Source organism: Vidua chalybeata, chromosome 13 (genome assembly GCF_026979565.1).
Source record: "Vidua chalybeata isolate OUT-0048 chromosome 13, bVidCha1 merged haplotype, whole genome shotgun sequence".
In the NCBI taxonomy this organism is placed as follows: Eukaryota; Metazoa; Chordata; class Aves; order Passeriformes; family Viduidae; genus Vidua; species Vidua chalybeata.
Window position 1 is genome coordinate 2,795,743 of NC_071542.1, and position 18,200 is coordinate 2,813,942.

Below are 18,200 nucleotides of genomic sequence, written 5' to 3' on the forward strand. Positions count from 1 at the left end.
CCGCCGCGCTCCGTCACCGCGCGCCCCGCGCGTCACCGCCACCCGCCCGCGCCTGCGCGCCCGCCGCCATCTCACCCCGCCCGCCGCCGCCATCTTGGGTGCGCGACACGCCCCCACCCAGCCCCCGCCCGCCTCATGCCAGCGCCGCCATGTTGAGTGTGGCGCGGCGCCAGGGTGGGTGCGGCAAGGAACCATCGCGGAATCACCGCACCCACTGGGGTGGAAAAGATCACCGAGACCGTCGAGTCCGACACCATCCTGTCAACCAGACCACTGCACTGAGTGCTACGTCCAGTCCTTCCTTGGACATCTCCACGGATGGGGACTCCACCATCTCCCCATCCAATGCCTGACAGCCCTTTCCATGAAGAAATTCCTCCTGATATCCAACCTGAGCCTCAAGCCTACAGCTTGAGGACGTCTCCTCTTGTCCTGTCCCCTGGAAGCAGAGCCTGACCTCCCCAGCTGCTCCCCCTGTCAGGGAGTTGTGCAGAGCCAGAAGGTCCCTCCTGAGCCTCCTTTTTCTCCAGGCTGAGCTCCCCCAGCTCCCTCAGTTGCTCCTGGTGCTACAAATATTAAGAGATTGGAATAGACCTTAAAGTTCATCTCATTCAACCCCCCTACCATGGGCAGGGACACCTTCCACTAGCCCAGGGTGCTCCAAGCCCCATCCAACCCAGCCCCTTGGATCCAGGGGCAGCCACAGCTTCTCTGGGCACCCTGTGCCAGGGCCTCACTGCCCTCACAGGGAACAATTTCTCCCCAATATGTAACTTAAATTTTCCCTTTTTCAGTTTGTACCCATTACTCTGTCCTATCCCTACAGTTCCTGAATAAGCTTGGGGGCTGGGAAAGCAGAAGGTTTGGGAGGGTTACCAGCTTCTCCTTCTGCCCACCTGGTGATGAGACATGAGGTGGAGCTGGGGCATGGAGCCCTCCTGAAGTGTGCTGTGGGCCAAGTGTGGAGAAGATTCCCAGTGCCACCATTAAACTGAGTGGTCTCTAGCAAGCGACTTGTGAGGACAATGTGATGCAAATGTGAGGGGAATGTGAGGGAAAGGTATAGGAAAATAGGTTGCACTGCCTCAAAATCAGAATAAAATTGCCCTGAGACCCTCCAGGCAGAAATTCCTAATCATTCCATGGGATAAATATGAGCCCACCACCCCTGGGAGGACCCTGACTGTGCCAGGTGGCATCTCCAAGGTCCAGTGTTACCTTCTGGTCTGTGAAGATGGTACTACTGGGTTTTCACTGGCGCCAGGTTTGATTCCCTTTATTTTTTGTTAATTTGGCTTTCATTCCCAGACCAGGGATAGACTTTTTTACCTTCTGGAGTTGACAAGCACCCTGGGCAGTTCAGGAATGCCGTTCCCAGTGGTCTCATCCCTGCCAGAGCCTCTCATCTGAACACTGAGCTGCTAGCAAAGGGCAGGATGGACACTGAGGTGCTGCAGGGGCTGAGCACCCTTTGTCTCAGCTTTCCCTGCCTCCAGCATCAGCTGTGCTCAGCTTGATATGGAGGAGGCTCGCTGGGCTCATTGTCTGCAGCCGTTCGGGGAGCTCACGGAACTCCGGTTGGCTTGGAAACAAGGCTGCAGTCTGGCCCAAAGGAGAACCAGCTGCTCCCCCCTCTCCACCACTGTTCACCATGGATGTGAGAGCCTGGCACAGCCCCAGGAGGGCTCCAGGGCTACCTTCTCCCACTGGTGCTCACCTTCCACTTCCTCATGCCCTGGGGAATAATTTCTTCCCAGAGTGAAGTGGTGTCATTTGGATGTGGTGACGTTACTCTGCCAGGATGAAGATGAGATTCATCAGGGCAAGTATGTGGTGTAGGTGTGACAAATTTCATCGGTTCTTTGGGACAGAAGTCATCCACTGCAGCAGGATCCTGCTTCCTGCTTCTCTCTCATACAAATCCCTTGTGCAACAGGAAGAAAATTAGAAGCCACATCCCAAAGGATGTTTATTTCCTGCTGGAACACAGCATTATGATGGCTGCAGTAGTGACAGGGGTTTACACATGCAGGTGCCCTCAGGGATCCGGGGAGATTAAGTGTCCAATGGCCTGGGAGATTTCTCTAGAACCCTCACTGGGTACCTGGCTGCATCTTCAGACACACAGGCAGCTCCCTGAGCTCTGCTCTGCTCAGGTCAAGAGCACACAGGGGGTGTGGACTGGGCATGCTCATTGCCTCATGCCATGCTACCCAGTCAATAAAGCCAGTTCTCTAATTACCCAACTTAGGTGGAATTGCAAAGGCCAGAGCTTTAATCATCCTGCCTTACATAAATGTAAGTAGCCCTGACTTGGTTCAGCTCCAGATGCACCACTGGACATTTGCCAGGTTCACCCGTCATGTGTGGGCTCAGGTGGTTGCTCCAGGTCCTCACCCCATGCTTCTTCCCCAAGGGGGACTGTGTGTCACCCCCTGGGACTCTGAGCTAGTCCTGCCCAGCTGGTGGCATGCCCAGCTCCTGGCCAACAATGACAAGGCACAAGCCATTTTGGGGCTGCTCATTTGGCCACGGGACCCCAAGAAAAGCACTGATCAAACAATGGGGTTTGGCTTTATTGGATTTTGTCAGCTTTGGACACAAAAATCCTTGGCCAAGGTGAGCTTCCCCTCAGGGACAGACCTAGGAGCGTGTTTGGGAAGCAGCCGTTCCTGGGAGCAGGGACTGGCCATCTCTGGGTGCTCCAAGAACCTCCCCACAGCCCTGTCCTGGCCCTAGCCAAGGCTGCAGAGTTCAGCCCAGAGCCTTGCATGGAGCCCAGAGAGAGGAGGTTCTGAAGCCAGGCTGGGAGAGCTGGGGGTGCTCACCTGGAGAAGAGAAGGCTCCAGGGAGACTTCAGAGCCCCTGCCAGGGCCTGAAGGGGCTGCAGGAAAGCTGGAGAGGGACTGGGGAGAAGGAATGGAGGGAATGTCTTCCCACTGCCAGAAGGCAGGGTTAGATGGGATACTGGGGAGAAATTGTTCCCTGTGAGGGCGGTGAGGCCCTGGCACAGGTTGCCCAGAGCAGCTGTGGCTGCCCGTGGAAGTGTCCAAGGCCAGGTTGGACAGGGCTTGGAGCACCCTGGGCTAGTGGAAGGTGTCTCTGTCCATGGCAGGGGGTGGAACAAGATATCTTTAGAGGTAAGGACCTACCTTCCTACCCAAACCATACTACGATCCCAGTAATAAATATTTATAAACAGTGATGGGATCATCCCAATGACATCCCACTGATAAAGGAAACCAGTTCACCTTCTACAGTCCCAGCCTTATCTTTCCCATCAGCATTTTGCAGCCAGTTATTCCAGCAACAGTTACACTAATACATCTCAAAAATAATCTTTGGAATAAAATTTTAGCCATGCCTTTTGCAAGAGGCCTTTCTTTATTTTGAAATTTCCAATCAATGGTCACATATGAAGCCCTGGTCACCCACCAGTTTCTTGTAGGTGGTTGGCAAAAGGTACCTGAGAAAAGCAGGGCTACTGCCTTTAGCTCATTCGGAGGGGACCTACACTGTCTCTGGGGATTTTAGGACTCCAGCTACTGAGGAAAGCCAAAAACTGCTCTCCTGCCCACTCTGAAAAATGATTTAGATCTCCATAGACACCTGGTGCTTTTTCACTTTATTCTTGCAACGGTTTAATTACCCAAGTGATTCTGGTAACTGTTAACACTGAAGCTGACAAGAATAAAATATTGCATTGCAATCACCTTGCTCCCCAAAGTTAAGCACATGCTTACAGGATTTATGGGAGCATCGCCTCTGGGCACAGGGAGTTTGTCACGGCGCATCCACAGGCTCTGATTGATTCCAGCTCAGCCCCACAGCCGTGACTGGGAGCAGCCAGGGACAGCAGCCACATGTACTCAGCCTCCACAAGAACTTGCAGCATCTCCTCGTGACAAGCCCTGATTCGTGATACCAAAATGCTGTGAAAGTGCTGGTGCCCCACACCACAAACCGCCTGCAGATTCAGGGTGAACCTCCCATCCCACCCAGCCTCTTTCCTGCTCCTGCATTCCTTGAGGCAGGCAGGATCTCTGGAAGAAACTTTTCTTCTCCATCACCAGAGACATACAGAGCTCCCACACTGAGAGAAAGGAAATCCAGAAGATTTCTCAATGCCTGGGGTTTGATTTTGGGTGTCTGCACACTCCTTAGCAACCTCAACCATAAGCATGGGCTGAGCAGCCCCTCAGATTACCACTCCAAAGCTGTGCAAGCTGGAGATAAACCAGAAGAAAAGACTCTCTGATAACATCAACAGGGGAAACCACACCAGACTGAGCTCGAGTCAGGACCCCAAATCCTCCACACTGATGAACACATCACACTTCAAGCCTTTTGCTTTAAACTCCACTTTCAAGCTCCTAACTGTTGAAATACTTCTCGCTGCTGCCTGCTCACTCCAAGTCTCCCAGACCTCACTTTCCTCACACGGTGCTCTCCCAGCTGAAGAGGTCCCTTCTGTTAAACCCCATCTTTGTGGAGAAATTCATTCAGCATGTGCACCTGCTAAACCATTCGATGGCAGCACTGATAAGTGGTGGTATAGCTGGGAAGGTAGAGATATGGAAATGAGTTATCCTGTGCTTTGAAAAGCACTGGAACGCATTCTTTTGGCTCCAAAAGCATCCTGCCATACACCAGCCTGCTTTGGGCCCCCAAAATATCAAGGTTCCTCATGGGCTGAATTGTTAGAGCTGGTGAAAATACCCTGGATGTGGATTTAGCATCTCATGTTTAGGATCTTCTTTGTGCACATGCTAAAGCTCCACCAAATGTCTCTGCGGGCTCCTGCTGGGTGTTTAAATGTGAGCACCCCTCTGCTTGATGATGAGCAACATCATCCCTGAAATACAAAGATGTGCAACAGGAGGGTCCACACCTGAAAAGACCTGGCACATGCTGAGCACACTCCCTCAAGATCACCACCACAAATAAGGACACTTCAACCCTGCAACCCTTGTTCTTTCAGTCCAAATCCCATCATTATTTTACCAAGGATTAAAGTGAAGGTAAACAAGCAAATGGAGACAATAGTTTTGCCCAGAAAGAGATGCCAAAATTCAAGTTAGAATTCCAGGAGATGATCTGTGTTTTCCAAAGTCTTCTTCCAGCCACACCATCAACAGGTCCCTTGAGCTGGGAGTTGCTTCATTCGGGAGCAATTTTCCTAGAGAGTGTTGGCTCAAAGAGCAAAGCAAATAGAAAACTCATGCCCTGTGAAGGTGTTCATGAATGGCTTTCTCCATTCCCACTTCACTGGCTCAGACGTTTCTCATCAGAGGAAGAATCTGTGTGCAAAGCACCCTCCTGGTTAAATGCAGAAGCAGCCAACATTATAGGGAGTTAGGCAGCATAATAAATGGACTTATATATTTTAAAAATGCTGTGCAACTGCGCTGACAGCCCAAAGGCCATCTTCATGCCCCAAAGGCAAACAAACCAGAAAGACTCAAATGTGACACCAGCTAGGTTTTATAACAATTTATATCAGAATAATTAATTTGGATTGTTACCAACTTCACTGTTGGTAGCAAGCAGGCAATCCAGCAACATCCTGGCACAGCAGTTTTTTGCAATCCCCCAGCAAGTCCCAGCTTTTGCATCACAGATGACAAGAGGGGTTTGTAGGGTGTCACCTGAGCCAGTACAGCCCTGCTTGGGGTTCATTCCCTGCATGTTCCTTGCTGAAATACCTTGGAAAAGGCCTCCCAGGTGGTTATATCACCCTGCAGATACGCTCTGAGCCCACAAGCTGGTCTATTGATAGGCTACTGAAGAGCATCAGCAGCTTTGGGCTGGGCTGGTGCTCTGTGCCTGCCACAGGACAGAGTGTAAACTAGGTTCTTTCAGCCAAGCTCCACAGTTAGACACATGCTTAAGCAGTTTTCTTATGTAAAGAAACACTTGAAAATCAGACTGTTAGTCTGGATTAATGCCGGCCAGCTACAGATGAACTTCAATGAGTCATCCCCCAGAGACATCAGGTCCCCTAAAATAGCATCAGCAACTGAATCTGTAGAAAGGCTGGAATATTTGGACTGAAAGGTCTGATCACAATGCTTTACATAAGGTGGCAAACATGCCACCCTCCCTAGGCTGAAATGAGAATTCGCCTCAAGCCAGGGCACTCCCACAGTTCTGTCTCATGAGCTGGGAAGCACACTCCTGACATTGCCTGATGCAAGACAGCAACAAACTGGCTTGTTTGGGGTGGTTTTCCTTCCACAGTGAAACTACTTGAGGACAAGTCCAGAGATACTGGAATCAACCAAATATAGTCAGAAAATGGTGGTAACAGCTGGTGCTCCAGAAGTTTGCGCAAGGAAAAGCAACAAACCCAGCTCAAGACCACAGAGGCTTTATGTAGAGTGGCAGCAGGAAACTTGAACACAAGGAATGACAGGGAACACTTTCCCAGAGGTCTGACACAGGCTGGAATACAGGTGTTCTCTCTTCCTGCTGTGTGACAGGGACAGAGATAGAGAAGGGCTACAAAACCCTGGAAGAATAGTGAGGAAGCAGCCTGGCACGTGCCATTGTGTTGAATTTTTGTCCTGCCACCTCTGTAGGGAAAACAAGGGAGGATTGTCAGGAGCCTGAGGGAACCAACAGGCTTTAATTGCCCCAGTCAGCCTCTCCTGGGACCTCTACCCATGAACTCCATGAGCTCCATTCAATCTGAGATCTAGGCAACCAATTCTTCCTGATCTTTGCTGTGAGTGTACCTGCTCCTAGGTGTTCCTAGATTATGTTGGACTTCACTTGGCGCCTTTAATTCTCTGGGTGATACCTGGGCTGTTGGTCCACCCCTGTGCCCTGTTAGCCTGGCTGTGGAGGTACACCCACCTGGTAAGGCTGTGCCTGTCCTTGGCTCCTGGCTCACCTTCCCATTAGGTGGACTTTGCCTTTCTACACAGCTGGAAAAGAAAGATGCAGTGCTGTGTAGGTGTTGAGCTCATGACAAGACCATTTGGCTCTCTTTGACCCCCTTCCTGATAGAGCCTAATTTCTCTATCTCTAGGTGACCCTTAGTCCCCCTCCCTGTGGAGGGGGAGCTCCTCATGAGCTCCCTATAAATTTTCACTAACCTCATTAAATTCCCGCAATCCCATTTAAACCCAAACCTGACTGTGATCTCCTCCTGGTGCCTAGTCTCCCCACAACTTTTTCACCTCCAAGTCACCCCCAAGAACTTCACTGGAACCTCACAGCCTCCTTTAACATTGGAGAGCACCTCCCTCCATCTCTCCCCAGCCCCACTGAAACCCTTCCATGTCTTCCCAGCTCTTTTTCTTTCCCCATCAGTCCCCAGCTTTGTGCTGGTGCTATTTTAACCTTTGACAACAAGATTCTTGTGGGTTTTTTCCTAGAAAAAGCTTTTTTCCTGTTGATCCTGGTCCCTCTACACTGCTCCCATGAGGGACAATCCCTTACATTCCTCACCAGACCTATCCATAGTTAAGATCTACTCACACAGAATGGTTTTTCCTCTTGTGTGATGGGGCCATCTCCCTTGTCACGCTTTCTCCTGTGCCATTTGTTTAATTTCCTGCTTGCTCCCATGCCTCTGGCTTGTCTCCCAGCATGCCTGATACCTTGGAGTTTTCTGGGACAACAGGTTTTTAATAATTTGATGGAGTGAGCTCCTTTGTAGGTTTGTGCTGGCAATTAGATGGGTATGACCTGGGCTTAAGGCCTTTATTTGAGTTGAGGATTGCTAAGGAAAGCAGAGCTGGAGGGAGGAAACAAAATGAAACAGAGTTCATCTGAGATTAAGGCTTTCCTTGGAAAAGCCAAGCACTGCATGGAAAGCATCCCTGCAACACTTCACTGTGAGGATCCACCATGGGATAAAGCCCCTTTTATTTGTACAATCCAATCAATATTTCACTGGCCACATATAAAATATCCTTGGAAACCTGTGCAAAGGATGATTTATATACAGTATTGCTCATAAAAATACACAGCACCAACAAAAGATGCTTAAACCCAAGGTGGATCCAAAGCATGGGCAAGGGGTGCTGGTTTTAAACTGAGAGACAGTCTAGTTAGGTTAGGTACAAGGAAGAATTTATTTACAATGAGGGTGGTGAGTCCCTGGCATAGGTTGCCCAGAAAAGCTGTAGCTGCCCCATCTCTGGAAGTGTCCAAGGCCAGGCTGGACACAGGGCTTGGAGCAAGGTGGGATAGAGGAAGATGTTCCTGCTCATGGCAGAGGGTGGAATTAAATGGTCTTTAAGATCCCTTTCAGCCCAAAACACTACATGATTCCACGGAAAGCACCATGGGTGAAATACGTGATTTAAACCATTTATCTCCTCAAACCCCGAGGCAGGCTGAAGCTCCCTGACGGCAGAAAGCACGGCTGGGGCGGGGTGCTGTAAAGCCTGGAGGCTGGGGCAGAAATTACCTTCGGTGGGGAGCTGCAGAGGTTGGAGCACTTTAAGAGAACGAGGCGACTGTGGACTACTGGGGGGAGGCCGTGGGGTGAGGGGGCAGCGGGAGGGAGGCCGTGAGGGCGGGCCCGAGCTGCCATTTCGCGGCCGCCCGGCCCCCCGCTGTCGAGCGGTGCCGCCTCCCTCAGGCTCGGGCGCGACATGGCGGCGGCGCGGGCGCTGCAGCTGTCGGTACTCCGGCTGCTGCTGCTCCCGCCGCTGCTGCTGGCGCTGCTGCCGGGCCCGGCGGGGGCCGTGTGGCCGCAGCCCCAGGCCCAGAGCTCCCCGCCCGGCGGCGGCCGCTGCCCGGTGCCGGCCCGCCGGTTCCGCTTCGCCGCGGCGGACGGTTCGGCCGTGGGGCCGGGCTGCGCCGTGCTGGACGCCGCCTTCCAGCGGTACTGGCCGCTGCTCTTCGGCCGTCCCACCGGTGAGGGCCGCGGCGGGCGCTGACACTTCCTCCGTGGCTTTGAGCTTAACAGCCCCCCCACATCCTCGCTAATTTTGGGATCAGACCTCGGGCTTTGGTGGCCCTCTGCCTCCCCTCAGTTCTGCGGCGGCAGGTGGGGTGGGAGTTGTGGATTGGATGGAGTTTGGTGGCAAGGGCAGCGATGGGTTGGGATTTGGAGAGCAATGCCTGTGGCACGTGTGGAAGAAATCTAATCGAGTTTGGCACAGCACTAGTCCTTCTGCCAGGATTTAGGCTCTTTCTCGCAAGGGTTTTCTCTATCTCATTTTTTACATCCTCCAGGTAGTGTTAATCTCCCCATTGCTTCATTTCACTTCCTTCTCTTGTGGCTGTAGGGAGAGCTGTTCCCTGTTTTGCAGCCATTCCTGCTTCAGGGTTACTGCTAAGTCTTGGCTGTTCTCATTCGTAGCAGCTCTGGGTGTCCTGTGTGAGGTGTCACCTTGAGGAAAGACTCGCTGCTTTGTGTGTGTTCTTCCAAGTACATACTTGTGCCACGGGGCACCTCTGCCGAAATGGAGCTGCTAAAAGCCCTGACGCAGCGTGGCTTTTCTGCCAGGGAGGGATTAGCTCCTGGATTCATCCTGAAATTGTAGGGTAAGATGAGGAAAGGCAAATAGGACAGGCTTGAAAGGCTTCTTGCAAAACCCAGACTTCTTCATGATAGCACCCATTGCTTGTATGGGATGAGCTGCAGGAAATCTCTTGGCTGTGGAGCTGACGTGCAGGGATGCTCAGTAGCTGCGTGGGTCTGCTGCAGCCTGAAGTGCTATATCTAGGGAGTATGAAGCACTTCATTCATCAAAAAGAGCTAGTAACTCTGCTCCTGAGTGTTTTAAATGTCAATGTGAGCTCTGTCGCTGCTGATCAAAGTGGAGAAGGGTGGCAGTGTTGGAAACCGCTTGGCTTTGCCTTGGGTACATCATACTTTGAAAAAAGCAGGTTTGAAACAGGGAACCCTTTGGCTTATTTTATTTCTTCAACTCCTGTGAGTAGAAGTAGAAATAAATTTTGATTTGAGAGCCAAAAAGACTCCTCTTGGTTCCCTTTTGCTGCTAGGAACTAAAAACAGCTGATCTAATTATTCACGCTCTCCTGTTCCACTCAGAGGGGAAATGTGACCATCAAATCACTTGGAGCAACACTGCGATCACAAGATCCAGCTCACACTCATCACTTTCCATATGCCCTGCTTTATGGTGCTCAAACTACAGAAATTATTTTAAGGCCTTTTTTTCCCCTCTTTGCCTTCATTTTTTTTTGGTCTTTTTTTTCCGCATGGGTGGTTAGTAAGAACAGGCAGTGGAAACCCTGGATGAAAAGAAATAATTTGTATTAATAGAGGAAATAAATGGCAGAAACCATTTTCTAGATGCACTGTGTTGCAGGTGTGGTTGGCGGTATTGCTTGTCTGCACCTTGGCCCAGGAGGCCGTGTTTGGGTTGGGAAGCGCCTCACCCAGCAGATTCAAACACAGTGTGTGATTGTGGGACCAATTCTGTCGAGGGTCCTCAGCAGAATGAGTGTTCCCAGGCCTGAGAGCGGCTGTTCCCGGTGAACTGCCACCTTCCCGAGCAGAGGGAGCGGGTCTTGCTGTGCTGCTTGCACATCTGTGAGGTTGCCTTGGCTACCAGCTTGTCTGCAACTGAGAGGAAAGCTCAAAACAGGGCTGGATTCAAGCTGTTTTCCTTCTCTCCGCAGAGGTTTCGTCATCCCTTCATGGAGAAATCGGGATTTCTGTGAGCTCCTGTGAGCTGTGGAACAGGGGCTCTCTGCATTTCTCTGAAATGCTGGCAGTGCCACAGTCTCTCTGGAAACTTCTTGGTGCTCTTGGCTCATTCAAAGCCAAGCTCTTTATTTTCAGTGACCACATTGAGCATTGGCTGTTCCTGGGAATGCTGTGGGGGTGTAGGCATGGACCTTGGCTGGGATGAGCAGGGTCCTGCCCTGCTGCTCCATGCTCCTCCTGGCAACTGACTGCTCTAAGTCCGTTGCATCCCAGCAAAGGCTGAGTACCCATTTGGAATGGGGGAGTGACTCAAGTGGGAATTCAGGCTTGGACATCCTTGGAAGTGCTCTTCAGTTAGGGAAGTGTGCCCAGAGCTCCTGCTTGAGGTCTAAATGTGACTGGGTTCATTTCTCTGGCTGCTACACCTGGGACCTGCTCTGCAGAAGGTGAAGTCGGGAGCTTTTCTGAGCTGGGTGAGACCTTTTGATTGCCTCTAACTCAGCCCAGTTTAGCAGATTCATTCTCCGCCCTTTTTTTAAAGGTTTTCTTTGCTCTTTTCCAAGAAGTTTGGGTAGAGCAGAGCTCTTGGGCTTGTGCTTTTTTGCAGTGCTGGGAGATCTTGGAAACAAGAAGCTCTTCAGCCTCATGGAGAGGTTTTCACTAGTCATGGCTGTAGCGTAAGAGCCAGAGCTGGTGTCCAGGAAGCCTCAGGGGCTGCTGCTAGTCCATATTCTGATGTTTCTCCTCTCCTGTGTACTCCTTTAAGCTTCCTTGTGGGCTTCCTCACAAGTTGGGATCAGGTCATGCTCTCCTGGTTGGCTGTGTTGAAATTAACCCCTGCTGAACACTGTGGTGTCTGTTTTGGGGTGCAGGAAGGGGTGCCTGTTTCTGCCTCCATCCCTAGCTGGGCTGGGAGGATAGTGGTGGGCTTGGAAGCAGGGAAAAGAGCTGGGATGGGGTTGATGTGCATGGTCTGTGTCCTTTGCAGAGAATGAGCCGTCCTGGAAAACACCCTGCACCGAGCTTCTCGTCTATGTTTCCACTCCAGGCTGCGATGGGTTTCCCAGCCTAGACTCCAACGAGAGCTGTAAGTGTCAGGGTTGGGAGTGGGAGGGAACGTGGCTGTTTCTGTGCCTGTCACTGGGAAGTAGCACTGTGCGGTTACCCTTGGATTTGGGGAGGGCACCAATTCCCTGCTCTTGAGACACTGGGGCAGGGCAGGAGGGACATACCTGAGGGTGCTGATAAAGCAGTGGGGAGAGGTTTAAAACAGCAAGAGAGGGCCAAAATTCAGTTCTTTGGGATCCTGGGGTGCAGTTCTGTACCTGAGCCCTGCCCAGTGCTGTCATGGCAGTGTGGGACAACCCCCTGATGCTGTTTTTCAGATAAGCTGTCTGTCTCCAAAGGCTCCATGCTGCTCTCGGCAGAGACCATCTGGGGAGCTCTCCGAGGTGAGCTGTGCTTCCTGCAGGGCGTTCCCGCTCTCCCTGCCTCGGGCCTGTGGGGATGTCTCGAGGTGCCTCTCTCTTTCCATAGACTTCGTTAATTGAGCTCTGCTCCTTCAGGGTTGTCTGTGCTGAGAAAGGGACTGTGTGTTTTCCTGCAGGCCTGGAAACATTCAGCCAGCTTGTTGGGAGAGATGAGAATGGCACGGTGAGTCCTGGCCTCATCCTCTGGGGGCAGGCAGCTCTCCATAGTGCCCCAGCCTCCATGGGAACAGGCTGAGGGTTGCTGGGGTGCTTGGGATGAATGGGCACAGCCTTGCCAAGGGCCAAGTGGAAATTCATGGATCCATCCCGATCCCTGCCTTCTGAGTGGGTAAAGAAGTGCTGCAGCTCTTTCTGCTGTTTCTGGACACTTTGGGCAGTGAGGGCACCTCTGTCCTGCCAACCCTGCAGACAATGGTGACTGGTGACCCTCAGTGTCTCTTGCTAATGGCCATTTGCTCAACATCCTGCTCATGTCTTCCTCGTGTCTTCTGTGTGCAGTACTACATCAATGAGACAGAAATCGTGGACTTTCCCCGCTTCCCTCACCGGGGACTGTTGCTGGACACCTCTCGTCACTACCTACCTCTGAGGGCTATCCTGGAAACTCTGGTAGGGCACCCATGCTGTGAGATGAGATGGTTTAATTGGGTGTCCCTTCCGCTGTGATAACTGAGCTCCCTTGTTTAGATGATTTCTCAGCTGCCTTTGTTAAAAAGAAAACTCTGAGATATTTTGGATTCCTGCAGTCCAGGTTACTTGTCAAGGCTGAGTTGTTTCTAAGGCAAGGGAAAACACTGGCAAACATGGGTGGTGGTTCTGTGCTCATCCCAAGCAGAATTAAACTTCCATATCTCCACCAGTGGCTCAGTTACAGGGAGAACAGGGATTTTACTAAGCAGAAGTATTCATGTCCCTGTGTAGCTTTTTGTGTTAAGAGAGAGGTGTCTGAATCTCTCTTGGATCCTGGGGAGCGTTTAGGGACTCTGCCTTGTCATTCTGGAGCTGGAGGACCTTGTCCTCTATCTCTGGCAAGCTGGGTGACCTTTCAGAGGGGATGGAGCATGTTCATCTTTGTCACTGTTTCTTCCAGGACGTCATGGCTTACAACAAGTTCAATGTGTTTCACTGGCACATTGTGGATGACCCGTCTTTCCCTTATGAGAGTTCCACGTTCCCAGAGCTCAGCAAGCAGGTAATGATCACCATGTAATGCCCAGCTCAGGTGAGCAGATCCCTGCCTCTGCTCCTGAGTGAGGCACTGAGCTTTCCCGTGTTCCCAGGGAGCCTTCAACGCCATGACCCATGTGTACACAGCCAGTGACGTGCGCACTGTGATCGAGTACGCCCGGCTGCGCGGCATCAGAGTCATTGCTGAGTTCGACACCCCCGGCCACACCCTCTCCTGGGGGCCAGGTGAGGAGCAGGCCCTGCCTGCTGCTGCTCTGAGGAGAGTTGGAGTTGTCCCAGGGGCAGGAATGGGTGGTGCAATCTGGACCCTAAAAGCTGGGTGTGGGCAGCAGTGTCCCACAGGCTGGCTTTGACGGGGAGCAAACTGTTATTTGGGGGATGTGGGACCCAGTGGTCCAACTTCTAGAGCAAAATCCAAAGGGAAACGTTTCCATCTTTTCTTGGGTCCAAGCTGGGTGATTTTTTGTGGGAACATCTGCTCTGCCAAAACTAACATCATGGCTTATTGCAAGGATCTTGTGTTTAACTGAGGGTATAGCTGGCCAAGCTTCCTTGCTCTGCTCAGATGTGTCCTAGCCCTGACACACTGCTCTCTGCTTCAGGGACTGTGTCTCCTCTTCTATGTCTAGAAGTGCAAGAAGCTCCAGGAAAACATTCCATTGTCTTCTTCTCTCCTTTCCCTGCCTCCAAATGCCAAGGCCCATGTTAGAATTCTCTGTGTGTGTGGTCACAGCTGGAACTGTGGCTGGCTGTCCTTCCCTGTCCCCTGACAGGCCCTAAGTTGTGCTGGGGGGCACTGTAGGGGATGACATGGTCACACTTTGCCCTTTCCTCACCATCCTCCATTTGTTACCATCAGGTGCTCCAGGCCTCCTGACTCCCTGCTATATGGGCAAGGCTCCTTCTGGAGTCTATGGGCCCATCAACCCCATTGTTAACAGCACCTACCAGTTTGTGACCAGTTTGTTCCAAGAGGTCAGCACTGTGTTCCCAGACTTCTTTCTCCACCTTGGTGGCGATGAGGTAGATTTCACGTGCTGGTGAGTTTGAGATCGGTCTGGATGGGGACTAGGAGTAAGTATCTGGGATTGGAGTCTCAGCCCATGGCTTCTTGGTCATGAGCTTTGGTGTCCTGCTCTCTCAGGTCAGGGATAGTGGTGGTGCTTGGGATATTTGGGATTTCTGTGCTCATGATGACACTGAATGTAGGGAGCTGCTGGTGCTGGTACTGGTCCAGCCACAGCTCTAGAATACCTGAGCAAGCCTTGGACTGATGTGGGAGGGACTTGACCATGCCTTGACCTTACTTCAGAGCGCAGGTTGCGATGATTTTATTTCTTCTCTTTGGTGCACAGGAAATCCAATCCAGAAATCCGTGCTTTCATGATTGAGATGGGCCTTGGTGAAGATTACAAAAAATTAGAGTCTTTCTACATCCAGAGGTAAGGACAAGGGCATCCAGGGCCTGCTGCTGCACTGTGTGATCAGCTCAAATGTCTTCTGTCTTGGGAACACCAGATGTCCTTTCCAGGAGCATCCTCATTGGTCATGTCCCCCTGACCCCAAAAGGGAACATTTTAGTGGGAGATTGACCACAAAAAAGCCTGGAGCTGAGGAGAAAGAAGCCAAATAAGGGGCTGTGCTCTCTCTGCTCTCTCCCTTCTCCTTCAAAAGCACCTTCACATCCTGCTGAGGATGTTGGGAATATCTGTGCTGCTCCTTAGGCTGTATGTAACCACCAAAGAGGGAATCAGTGAGATTCCCCCCAAACTTGGTACTTTTCTTACTCCAGGCTTCTGGACATCGTCTCTTCCCTTGGCAAAGGTTATATTGTGTGGCAGGAGGTGTTTGACAACGACGTGAAGGTGAGAGCTGCCTGTGCTGGGGTGAACAGTGGCAGCACCACACCTGACACACTGGTGTTCTCTGGGGGAGCTGTTCTGGGGTGAACAGTGGCAGCACCACACCTGACACACTGGTGTGCTCTGGGGGGGCTGTGCTGGGGCTGGTGGGTGTTACTCTGTAATGGGACTGGGGTCAATCTCAAGATGGTGCTGCCAATGAGCTGTCCTCATCATGGCTTTCTCAGACTGCTGCCAATGCTCTGTTCCCTCTAGGATGCAGGTTTTAACCCTGCACAGGACACTCTGCAAATGGCCTTATTCCTCCTTATGTTGTTCCTGCAAACCAGATGAGAAGTGGCTCAAAAATCAAGCCCAAGTCTGCCTCAGCTTCCTTTTGGGAGTGTGGAGGGGTCTGGGCACTCTGCTCAGGGGAGCAGGTGATGCTTCTGTCACCTCACTGATCCCCTGCCCCGTGTTCACCTGTGCTCCTCAGCTGAGGCCTGACACCATCATCCACGTGTGGAAGGAGAACAGCATGCAGTACCTGAACGAGATGGCCAATGTCACCAGGGTTGGCTACCGGGCTCTGCTCTCTGCACCCTGGTACCTCAACCGCATCTCCTATGGGCAGGACTGGATAGAAGCCTATAAGGTGGAGCCCTTGAACTTTGAAGGTGTGTTCCTTGTGTCCCCTTTCTGCATGGCAGCTGGCGTGGCACTCAGACATAGCGCCAGAACTTGGCTGTTTTGCTGTCCCCTCCACAGGCAGCCCTGAGCAGAAGGCCCTGGTGATCGGTGGTGAGGCCTGCATGTGGGGTGAATATGTGGATGTCACCAACCTGACCCCCAGGCTCTGGTAAGGGAGGCCACAGAGAGGTCACTTGGGTCGTGTGAGGCTGGGCTTGCATCCCTTTTCTTTGCCACCGAGTGTCATGTGCTGAACTCATGGGTTTGGTCTGCACATGGTGCCTGTCCCTGTCCCCGCTCTGCTGGTAACAGCTTCACTGAGGCTGAAATGGGAGTTTGCAAGGATGTAACAACCTGCTGTTGCAACCAGGTTGTGTTTAACACCCGTCTGTTCTGTCACCCTGGTCTGCTCCTGATGGGCATGTGTCCAGGAATAGATCTTGGAATACTCTGAAGCCTTTGTGTGTGGAAGGACGCTGGTCAGGAAAGTGCTTGGGAGTTAAGGGCTTCATGTGAGGATCTTTTGAGCTCCCCCCTGTCCTGACTGCCTGTCCCTTGTCTTCAAGGCCAAGAGGTGGGGCCGTAGCCGAAAGACTCTGGAGCAATGAGACTGTGAGGAACGTGCAAGACGCATACGCTCGGCTGGCAGAGTTCCGCTGCACCCTACTTGGGTAACCATCCTGGGGCAACTGCCCTTGCACAACTGCTCTGGGCTCAGCCCTGGGAGGGCAGTGAGGGAGAAGGGCTTGCCCTGCTGCAAAATGACCCTTGTTCCTCTGGAGAGCCCTGATTTTTCTGCTGCCAGTGCGTAGGCAGAGCTTGCTTTGTGCAGCATTGGAAGAGTGCTCCTGCTGCTGGCGTAGGCTGGTGGCTCTGGCGAGGAGAGGGCTTTGTGCTGAGGAAGGAGGGGACTTGTCAGCTCTTGACACTCCTCCTGCAGCACCAGCTTCCCCAGGAAACCTGTCCTCACCCTGTGCTCCCTCACATGAGCAAAAAACTGAGTTTATAAGCACAGGATGGAAAACACTCCTTGTCACACCTGAAACAGGGCACACTTGGCCACCCTATACCACTGTAAGCCCTCAGACCTGGTGGTGTCTCTTCGTGTGCCCTCTCCCTGATGCCATCCTTCTGTTCTCTTCCTAGGCGTGGTGTCCAGGCACAGCCTCTCTACGTCGGATACTGTGACCATGAATTTGGTGGGGTTTGAAGGGAGAGCCCCACTGCCCTCTGCGCACACAGGAGGAATATTCCCCCCTCAAAAGGGCAGAGGGACCCCTTGCCACCCCACCTTCTGCTCTGTTCATTGCAATGAACATTTCTTTTGCCTCAGCATGCACTCTTTACCTCTTTTTCTATTTTTATTTCTTTAAATCTATAAATAAATTACCCCAAAGAGGAAAAAGGTGCCTATTCCTGCTCATCTGGTGCTTGGGACACCGTGCAAGGGTTAGCAGGAGATGGGTAGGGCTTGCTCCAGAGATGCTGGTGGAGAAGCATCATCCTGGCAGCTCTGGAGTTTGCAGAGTGCTTGCATAGCTGGATAAACTGTGCTTAGCCTCTGCTGCTGTCCCAGGGTTTGCTTCTGCAGTCACATTGTGCTGTGAGGTCCTGTCCTTGTCCCTTCTCTCTCTTGTGATGGCCAGGCCTGCAAGCCACCACCTCTGCTGCCCTAAACTCTGGCTGCTGCCACCTCCTCTGACTTTTCCACAGCAGATGATATCCTGGAGCCTCTTTGAGGAGCCCTTGCAAATCTGCTAAATGGTGCATGGATATTACAAAATCTCTGCTCAGTTCTTCAGGCTGTCACCTCTGCCTGGGATTTGGCCAACTGACCCATCCTCTTCCTGCTCCGTTATTCTGAGGGTGAAGAGCTCAGCTCCAGGTCTCCTCCATCCAGAGGGGTTGGTTTCAGGGGTGTTTTCCTTGGAGAAGAAACCAGTGGTGCTGCTGTCCCATAGAGCTGGGACACGTGTGATTGTTGTCCTTTGATGGTTGGGATTGCTATGCTGGAAACGGCATTCAGCTGAAAGCAGGGAATCTGTCAGGAAGAAATCCTGGCTGGCTGGGACTGTTGTATGTGTGTCTTGGTCTTAAGTGAGTGAGATACACTGTTATGGCTGGAAACCTTTCATGACTGAACTTTAAATTAAAAATAGTGAATTAATGGTTATTTCTGCCTCCTATATTTAAAAGTCAGATTTTTTTCCTTTTTTTTTTCCTCACTGTGCTGTAATGTGGTACCTTGGTTTAGTGCTTTTGTCGCTGCAGGGAGCTGCTGCCAGCAGGGCTCGGGCAAGCAGGACCCTGGCCATAGGAAGGGTGCTTTGTTCCCAAAAATGTTGCTCTTTT

The 18,200-nt window shown here is 51.9% G+C and overlaps 1 protein-coding gene and 1 long non-coding RNA gene across 4 annotated transcripts; one reads left to right on the plus strand and one right to left on the minus strand.

Annotated features, from left to right (window-relative positions):
• The first annotated feature begins 1,786 nt into the window (after positions 1-1,786).
• On the plus strand, positions 1,787-18,021 carry HEXA (hexosaminidase subunit alpha). Of its 2 annotated transcripts, none has more exons than XM_053955292.1 (14): positions 1,787-1,826; positions 11,628-11,726; positions 12,025-12,090; positions 12,246-12,292; positions 12,628-12,738; positions 13,220-13,321; positions 13,410-13,542; positions 14,177-14,357; positions 14,673-14,759; positions 15,110-15,182; positions 15,655-15,835; positions 15,927-16,017; positions 16,415-16,519; positions 16,995-18,021. In XM_053955292.1, exons 1-14 carry the CDS (start codon positions 1,802-1,804, stop codon positions 17,056-17,058), a joined length of 1,365 nt encoding a protein of 454 aa, XP_053811267.1. In that variant the 5' UTR covers positions 1,787-1,801; the 3' UTR covers positions 17,059-18,021. The 2 variants fall into 2 exon arrangements, with proteins under 2 accessions (XP_053811267.1, XP_053811266.1); XM_053955291.1 differs by lacking the exon at positions 1,787-1,826 and adding an exon at positions 8,527-8,874.
• Positions 3,605-8,511, minus strand: LOC128794954 (uncharacterized). 2 transcript variants are annotated; one of them, XR_008433325.1, is made up of 4 exons: positions 8,423-8,511; positions 7,486-7,744; positions 6,859-6,929; positions 3,605-3,911 (listed from the first exon to the last, which is right to left on the minus strand). It is a non-coding gene; the product is annotated as an uncharacterized LOC128794954 (long non-coding RNA). The 2 variants fall into 2 exon arrangements; XR_008433324.1 differs by lacking the exon at positions 3,605-3,911 and adding an exon at positions 6,355-6,575.
• Positions 18,022-18,200: the final 179 nt, after the last annotated feature.

Coding starts and splice junctions, on each gene's coding strand:
- HEXA (XM_053955291.1), top strand. CDS start 8,610: ATGGCGGCGGCGCGGGCGCTGCAGCTGTCGGTACTCCGGCTGCTGCTG. Junction 14,358..14,672: donor GAGGTAGATTTCACGTGCTG/GTGAGTTTGAGA, acceptor TTTGGTGCACAG/GAAATCCAATCCAGAAATCC. Junction 15,183..15,654: donor TGTTTGACAACGACGTGAAG/GTGAGAGCTGCC, acceptor TGTGCTCCTCAG/CTGAGGCCTGACACCATCAT.